Raw genomic sequence first — 9,022 nt, 5'->3', positions numbered from 1 at the left:
CTAATAAGATGTAGCACCTAAATACAACAGTGGCGTTACTAAAGATTGTAAAGAATAAAAACTTAAATTTTACCTCAGAAGCGTTAAACTAATCCATCTCCGAAACTGAATGAAGTAATCTGTGTATTAATGGCATTTGCTTTTCACGCGCCGCAAAGGATCTTGCACCCACAATGCAATGCGTCATTAAGAATTACGGAAAAACACCTGTAAACTAAAAATACGGAAAGTTCTACTGTATTTTTACGGATTTTTTTTCTTTTTTTTTTTTTTTACCATGTAGTGTATTTGCCCCCAAAAAACGTGTGAAAACAAATCACTTTCTCACTTTCTGCAGGCTCTGTCTACAAATTTGAAATGTAGATATTTGTATTTATTGATTTAATATGTGTACAACTAAGTAATTTAGTCATACCGTCAAAATTTTAAATGGGAGGTGCAAGAAAGTCAACACACAATAAAACCTGTATAACCACAATAAAAGCTTCAATATATAGTATCCAATCTGACGCAGTTTATTTGCATCGCAGTATAATAAAATGTGTTTAATTTAATTTAATTCTGTGTTTAAATGTTAATGTATGCACATTTACTAATGTAGCTCTTGAACTTCATCAGAGTTATGGTAAAATCTTTATTAACTGTAAAGCAGTGCCCTAGACGTATATGGTATCATTTGAAAGCTTAGAACCTCAGCTTTCTTTTAACCTAAGTCACTTTTGCATTTTTGTTACATAAAATAACCTAATAAAGTCTGAATTTGCCCCACAAACAAGACACACACACACACACACACACACACACACACACACACACACACACACACACACACACACACATAATGATATTAATGTTCATATTTATATCGCTTAAACGTACCAAGCATAAATGAGTCATATATCAAATGAAAGCTCTCATTCATTGAAATGTGATGTATTTTATTGATCCAAACATTATTAAAAAGTATAACGACGATTGAACCTAACACGCCTGCCACTTGCTCCATACACAGTGGATATCGTTAGATTGTAAACAAATACAACAATTATGAATTATTACACCGACGTGTTAAACATAGGTGGAATAATTTGAGGTCTTCCTGTAAAATTATATATTATTGACGATAAAACAAAGATTTTTTTTTTTCTCGTTTACTGCCTTTACTGGACCTCATACAGAGGGTGGACCAAACAGATCTTTTTTAATAATAGAAATTTTGATTTGATCATAAAATGTTGAAAAAATCATTTAATATATATGAATTTCCCACGCGTTTGTTAAAATGCGGTCGATTCTCTGTAAAACGAGACCATTTTTATCAATGTACTCCAAAATATGTGATTAGGGCACTGTTTTAAAGCCAAATATGCAAAAATCCCCAAACGCCGCAGAGCTGAAGGGGTTCATCAGAATATTCCACATCATCATGACGCGACGAGTGCAGCGGTTATTTGAACGTTCTTTTAGAATTCTTTGTTGGGAGTTTTGGAGATTTGTGCGGTTGGTGTTTTTGTGCGTTGCTTTTTCACAGTGAATATTTCTACGGTTTTTACGGTTTTTGACTCTTTTTCGGACTTTGACTATCGGCTTTGGATTCGCTTCGTTTTTTGACATTCGGTTTTTGACTTTTTTCTGGTTTTGACACTGATTTTGACTCGATACTGACTCCCGGTTTTGACCCTTTTCCGCTTTTGACCTACACGGCTTCGGACTCTCCTCTGATTGGTAGCTCTGCTACTGAAAAAGCCCCGATCCATTCATGGAAATGGGAGCGATCGGTGCTTTATCACTGTGTGTGAGTATGCCATAATGTTCAAATAGCGAATTGTAAATGTGTATTAGTGTACAGATGTTGAAATGTACGCCTGCTGGAACTAAAAACCATTCTAATGCATGATGTGCTGTGCAGTGTTATTATTCTGAGTGAGTTAAAAATTACGGACTGGTTTTCCTACTGAACCTTGGGCCCGTGCAGGTGGAAACACCTAGAGCCGTGTTTGGTGTGCCCTCATTAGTCTGAGGAAGAGTGGACAGATGAGGCAGGGTCTTCCTCTGGCGCTCACACACATGGTGGAGTTTGTGGAGAAGCACGGTGAGTGTTCGACGGTGTTTCTCAGTGTTCGCCGCTAGTACGTAGAAGTTGTGTGTATTTGCAAAACGCGTCTTTGTGTTTAGGTCTCAGCAAGATCGGCCTGTTCATAGTCGGCGGATCAGTACAACGCTGCAGGGACCTAAAGAAAGGTTTCGATGATGGAGGCTTTCCAGAGCGTGACAGTAGGGATGTAGATACTTGGGCCTCCTTACTGAAACATTTCCTCAAGGAAATACCTGGTGGACTTATCCCGGAGCCACACAAGACACAACTGCTGCAGGTGTTCAGGGTAAGAGAAGTTGAGGTGGTGATGAGTGAACGTGTTAAGCACTTGCCGCTCAGCAAAACAGATTTATCCGACTGGTCTTACTGAATCCTTGTATGTTGCAGATTCAAAAAAGAAGAGCTGAATCAGGCTTTGAGGACTGTGCTGAAGACTCTTCCAGAGGAACATTTCAATGTCCTCTGTTATCTAATGTACTTCCTGTCCCGTGTTGCCGCTGAGAGTCATTTCAATCGAATGACATCTACAAAGCTGGCAAGCGTTTTTGGATCCAACATCTTTCAGTGAGTGTTTGTATGTGTGCATTCAGCGAATATAGCGTGTTCTTTAGATATCTTTAATATCTAACAAAATAAAAGCACTGAGGTGTTATAAGGGATGATGTGTTACATATTTTTAAGTTATTATTATAAGATGCAGAGACCAGTCTTATGGAGTTGTCAGTCATAAAATGAGTATGGGGTGAATGGGGAGTGTGGGGTATTTAGTACGGTGATATGTATTTGTTATTTGTATGTGCAGCGTTCCTTTCAGCCCCACCTTGTTTAAGGAACAGGGGCAGTGTAATGCTTTGATCAAGTACCTGCTGGACAATCTGATCCACCTGCTGCCAGACATGTATCTTCATGCATCCGCCAGCAACACAGCAGTGAGTTTATTACTCTACTACTCACTCATGTTATAAGTTTATGTTTGTAACTTTGTGTGATTGGGTTGGTGGATGTTTTAAACTATTAGTCATTGCTAAGTGTGAAAATAACAGACCATTTTTAGGTTTGTATATATCTTTGAGAGATTGAAACATGTTTGGAAATATGTTTGTGTGTTGGAGGAGAAAATGGACTGGACTATTAAAGAGTGTGCCCCACAACTGCCACTCACTGAAATACGGTATATACGCTCACACACACACACACACACACACACACACACACACACACACACACACACACACAGAGAGATGGTGGTCATTATAGTTTTTTTGTTTGTAATTAATTAAGTAATTGTTGAATGCTTGTCAGTCAACATACACTCTTGTTTTATGTGTGTATTTTTTAGATTAAAGGTTACCAAAACTGGACGACTTGGGCGACTGAGAAAACGATTCAGAGGTTTTTTGGAGGAATTTGTGCTCATGCACTCACAGGTACAGTACGATCACTGTTCAATGATGGAAAAAAGAGAGAAAGACACTGATCTTTCAATGTGTTCGTAGAAAGTTAAGATATTACTGTAAATGAAGCTAGATGAGAGTAAGTTAACCTTAAAGTTATATGGTTCATGAATGTGTTAAGTAAACAAAGTTTGTTTTCTTTTTCATTTCTTTGCCACATAGCAGTGACATAGAGCATGAAAAAGCCTCTGGAGACCAGATATAGAAGAGAAAAGAAACATGAGGGATGGCTTGTAAGGGCCACCAAAAGACATGGGGGTCGGTAAGGGCCACTAAAATACAATGGGGTTGGTGAGGGCCACTGGAAGATACTGGGGTTGGTGAGGGTCACCGAAAGACACTGGGGCCAGTGAGGGCCAGCGGAAGACACTGAGGTTGGTGAGGGCCACCAGAAGACAATGGGGCCGGTGAGAATCATGGGAAGACACTGGGGTCGTGAGGGCCAACAGAAATACACTGGGGTTGGTGAGGGCCACTGGAAGATACTGGGGTTGGTGAGGGTCACTGGAAGACACTGGGGTCATGAGGGCCAACAAAATACACTGGGGTCGTTGAGGGCCACTGGAAGATACTGGGGTTGGTGAGGGTCACCGAAAGACACTGGAGCCAGTGAGGGCCATCAAAAGACAATAGGGTTGGTGAGGGTTACTGGAAGACACTGGGGTCGGTGAGGGCCACTGGAAGACATTGGGGTCGGTGAGGGCCACCGAAAGACAATGGGGTTGGTGAGGGTTACTGGAAGACACTGGGGTTGGTGAGGGCCACTGGAAGACACTGGGGTCGGTGAGGGCCACTGGAAGATACTGGGGTTGGTGAGGGTCACCGAAAGATACTGGGGCCAGTGAGGGCCACCGAAAGACAATGGGGTTGGTGAGGGTTACTGGAAGACACTGGGGTCTGTGAGGGCCACTGGAAGGTACTGGGGTTGGTGTGGGTCACCGAAAGACACTGGGGCCAGTGAGGGCCAGCGGAAGACAATGGGGTCGGTGAGAATCATGGGAAGACACTGGGGTTGGTGAGAATCATGGAAGACACTGGGGTTGGTGAGGGCCACCAAGACACTGGGGTTGGTGAGGGCCACCAGAAGACAATGGGGTGGGTCAGGTATGGGTCATGGTGACACTGGGGTTGGGAGGGTCAAAGACAAGACACTGGGGTTGGTGAGGGGTCACCATCGGAAGACACTGGGGTTGGAGAGGGAGACACAAATAAATTTGCTGACACAAATAAAGCTTCAATCATTTAATGACTCTTTTTTTTTATTAAGTATGAACACAGTCTTTAGTGTTTGGTTGCATGCATACAACATCAAAATTCTGAATGCCAAAAATTATTTACATGTACTCCAAAATAAACAGATATTTTATATTCACAACTCACATAAAAAAATAGTAAATTCATTAATACTACTTCAATTTGTTAGTGCTATTAGTAAATTCTGTGTGTGTTTTTAATATACAATAAACAATTAAGAAACCAATCCTGTATTTAAGTTTAAATCTTTTTCATCTTTTTCATTATTCTAACCCTAACCGTTGCAGTTTCTGAATTTGTTCATTCAGCTTAACGTTTGAAGTTTTTACTGTCTCAGCTACACTGTAAAAAATAAACTTGCTGGCAGAAAATTACCAGGTCATTTTGTGGTAAAAATCCGTACCATTTACCTACTTCCGTTAATGGTTATATAGCAAATTATGAAACTTTGGCATACTGTTTCTTCTGCAGCATTAACTAAAAATGTTTTACCTCTTAAAATCTGTATTGCTCTATATTGGTTTTATATATAATCACTAGTTATGATAATTTTATTCATTCTAAAAACAAACAATATATAATAAACATGGTCCAATAAAGAAACATGTACACAAACCAAACATTTCTTTTTACTACAGGTAAATGTATTCAATAGCTTTTGTATAACATATGAAAATACAAGCACAAAACTGTAATACTGCAAAATAATTCAAACTGTTGGAGGTTTCATAGTTTGAGAAGTTCAAATCGTCACTAATACATATACCCAATACCTATTTTTTTTCAATGTAGTATTGAATAATAAAAATGACCAAATTGTTATTTTTAATTATTTGGAAAAAAAGAGAACTGAAGTAATAGCTGCTGAAAATCATGTAGCTAATATTACATAATGAGTCATGCATCAGCTTTAAGGACTTTTTAAAGCACAATTTATTTTATATCAAGCAAACTTACACTCCAGCATATAGTGTCCTGAAAGACCTCTTAAGGTACTAAACATTCCAATGAATGAAAGATGTGTACACAAACCAAACATTTCTTTTTACTACAGGTAAATGTATTCAATAGCTTTTGTATAACATATGAAAATACAAGCACAAAACTGTAATACTGCAAAATAATTTTCAAAAAAACACCAACTAATAACATGCATACGTACAAGCAACATTAAAACAACGTCATGTTTTAAATAGCATTGTGTGCAATATTAGTGATGCACTGTCAAAACAATTAGCTCCATAAGTGAAATAAAGAAACCAAGTCAAATGAATTAAAAGAAAAACAGTCGGGAATAAAAACAAAGCTGCAGCTAAATAAACATACATACATACCTACATGTATACATACAAGCATCAGACCTTGAATACAAAATCATGGCTTCAGTGGTAATTCATTGAACAATGTGCAGAAAATGCTTGCTAAAGTTTGGTTTTGGTTTGTTTTTAAACAGCATTTGTGTGTATAATATTAGTGCTGCACTGTCAAAAAGTTGAGCTCCGAGGTCAAACAGTAAAGAGACCAAGTCAAATCAAAAGAAAAAAAACTAAATCAGGAAGAACAAACAGGGTTGCAGCTTTTTTCAGGAATTTTGGATTTTAATGTTTTGTTCCCTTCATCTCAGCCTTAGACCAGGATTTAGGATTTTTTCTAGTTTAACTTCACAAGTAAAGAAATGAATGACACAGAAAGATGAACACGCAGACAAGGTTTAGACTTTAGCATAGCATCACCTAGATTTTTGGTGGTGTAAATTTATTCTGAAGCAATATTTTCAGTGCTCTATCAGCTTTTACATACTTAAAACTGCATATTTAACTTTATAAAGGCCTAATTTTACAACGCATACATGGTTTGATATTAAACAAAACGTTGGATGATGACATTTGAAATGATTTACATAAAAAATTAATCTGTCTGTAGGTGGCAGTAAGTCACCGTTAATAAGTGAGTCATAACGACTGAACCGATTCATTTAAACTGATTCATTCAGGAAGCAAAACAGTGCTGTGGCTGGGTTTGTAATGCTTTTTGTTGGCGAAATAGAGCGAAAACGGGCAATATGTTGTTGAAAAAGCAAGTTTATTGACCTGTAGGATATAAAAAATGTAAAATCACATTTGTATTCATACTAGACTTCATACATGTCTTGTAACAATACTAAAAACCTTAACGGTACCAATAGATGAATTAGATTAATACAACACTAAAATGTAAGGATACAGTGACATATTCACATTAGATCCACAGATATCAATTAAATCAGAATCAAATTACTGTGTAAGGACATGCAAAACGGTAAAATAAAATAAAGAAAGGAAGAAAAACGAAATCCAAAACTTCATATTTTACCTCAGGGTTGTTAATCCTTCTCCGGATGAAGTAATCCTTTGCTTCTCCCGCACGCACAATAAATGAGTCTAATAAAACACTGAAATATAAGGGCACAGTCACATATATTCATATTATCTCCACAATCAAATCGAAATTGGAATCAAATCATTGTGTCGTTGTGTGAGGACATGCAAAACAGTAACGTTAAATTAAACTAAACGGGTCTCAACAAACTAATAAGATGTAGCACCTAAATACAACAGTGGCGTTACTAAAGATTGTAAAGAATAAAAACTTAAATTTTACCTCAGAAGCGTTAAACTAATCCATCTCCGGAAACTGAATGAAGTAATCTGTGTATTAATGGCATTTGCTTTTCACGCGCCCGCAAGGATCTTGCACCCACAATGCAATGCGTCATTAAGAATTACGGAAAAACACCTGTAAACTAAAAATACGGAAAGTTCTACTGTATTTTTACGGATTTTTTTTCTTTCTTTTTTTTTTTTTTACCATGTAGTGTATTTACCCCCAAAAAACGTGTGAAAACAAATCACTTTCTCACTTTCTGCAGGCTCTGTCTACAAATTTGAAATGTAGATATTTGTATTTATTGATTTAATATGTGTACAACTAAGTAATTTAGTCATACCGTCAAAATTTTAAATGGGGAGGTGCAAGAAAGTCAACACACAATAAAACCTGTATAACCACAATAAAAGCTTCAATATATAGTATCCAATCTGACGCAGTTTATTTGCATCGCAGTATAATAAAATGTGTTTAATTTAATTTAATTCTGTGTTTAAATGTTAATGTATGCACATTTACTAATGTAGCTCTTGAACTTCATCAGAGTTATGGTAAAATCTTTATTAACTGTAAAGCAGTGCCCTAGACGTATATGGTATCATTTGAAAGCTTAGAACCTCAGCTTTCTTTTAACCTAAGTCACTTTTGCATTTTTGTTACATAAAATAACCTAATAAAGTCTGAATTTGCCCCCCACAAACAAGACACACACACACACACACACACACACACACACACACACACACACACACACACACACACACACAATGATATTAATGTTCATATTTATATCGCTTAAACGTACCAAGCATAAATGAGTCATATATCAAATGAAAGCTCTCATTCATTGAAATGTGATGTATTTTATTGATCCAAACATTATTAAAAAGTATAACGACGATTGAACCTAACACGCCTGCCACTTGCTCCATACACAGTGGATATCGTTAGATTGTAAACAAATACAACAATTATGAATTATTACACCGACGTGTTAAACATAGGTGGAATAATTTGAGGTCTTCCGTGTAAAATTATATATTATTGACGATAAAACAAAGATTTTTTTTTTTCTCGTTTACTGCCTTTTACTGGACCTCATACAGAGGGGTGGACCAAACAGATCTTTTTTTAATAATAGAAATTTTGATTTGATCATAAAATGTTGAAAAATCATTTAATATATATGAATTTCCCACGCGTTTTGTTAAAATGCGGTCGATTCTCTGTAAAACGAGACCATTTTTATCAATGTACTCCAAAATATGTGATTAGGGCACTGTTTTAAAGCCAAATATGCAAAAATCCCCAAACGCCGCAGAGCTGAAGGGGTTCATCAGAATATTCCACATCATCATGACGCGACGAGTGCAGCGGTTATTTGAACGTTCTTTTAGAATTCTTTGTTGGGAGTTTTGGAGATTTGTGCGGTTGGTGTTTTTGTGCGTTGCTTTTTCACAGTGAATATTTCTACGGTTTTTACGGTTTTTGACTCTTTTTCGGACTTTGACTATCGGCTTTGGATTCGCCCGTTTTTTGACATTCGGTTTTTGACTTTTTTCTGGTTTTGACA

The 9,022-nt window shown here is 37.1% G+C and overlaps 1 protein-coding gene across 1 annotated transcript; it reads left to right on the top strand.

The window, feature by feature from the left end:
• Window positions 1-2,013: 2,013 nt before the first annotated feature.
• Window positions 2,014-2,465, top strand: LOC122358632 (rho GTPase-activating protein 36-like). Its single transcript, XM_043258509.1, has 2 exons — window positions 2,014-2,092; window positions 2,176-2,465. Exons 1-2 carry the CDS (start codon window positions 2,035-2,037, stop codon window positions 2,463-2,465), a joined length of 348 nt encoding a protein of 115 aa, XP_043114444.1. The 5' UTR covers window positions 2,014-2,034.
• The last annotated feature ends 6,557 nt before the right edge of the window (window positions 2,466-9,022 follow it).

The sequence above is a fragment of the Puntigrus tetrazona genome, chromosome 15 (genome assembly GCF_018831695.1).
Source record: "Puntigrus tetrazona isolate hp1 chromosome 15, ASM1883169v1, whole genome shotgun sequence".
Classification (NCBI taxonomy): Eukaryota; Metazoa; Chordata; class Actinopteri; order Cypriniformes; family Cyprinidae; genus Puntigrus; species Puntigrus tetrazona.
Note: the sequence above shows the minus strand (reverse complement) of the source record. Positions and strands in the feature narration are given on the sequence as shown.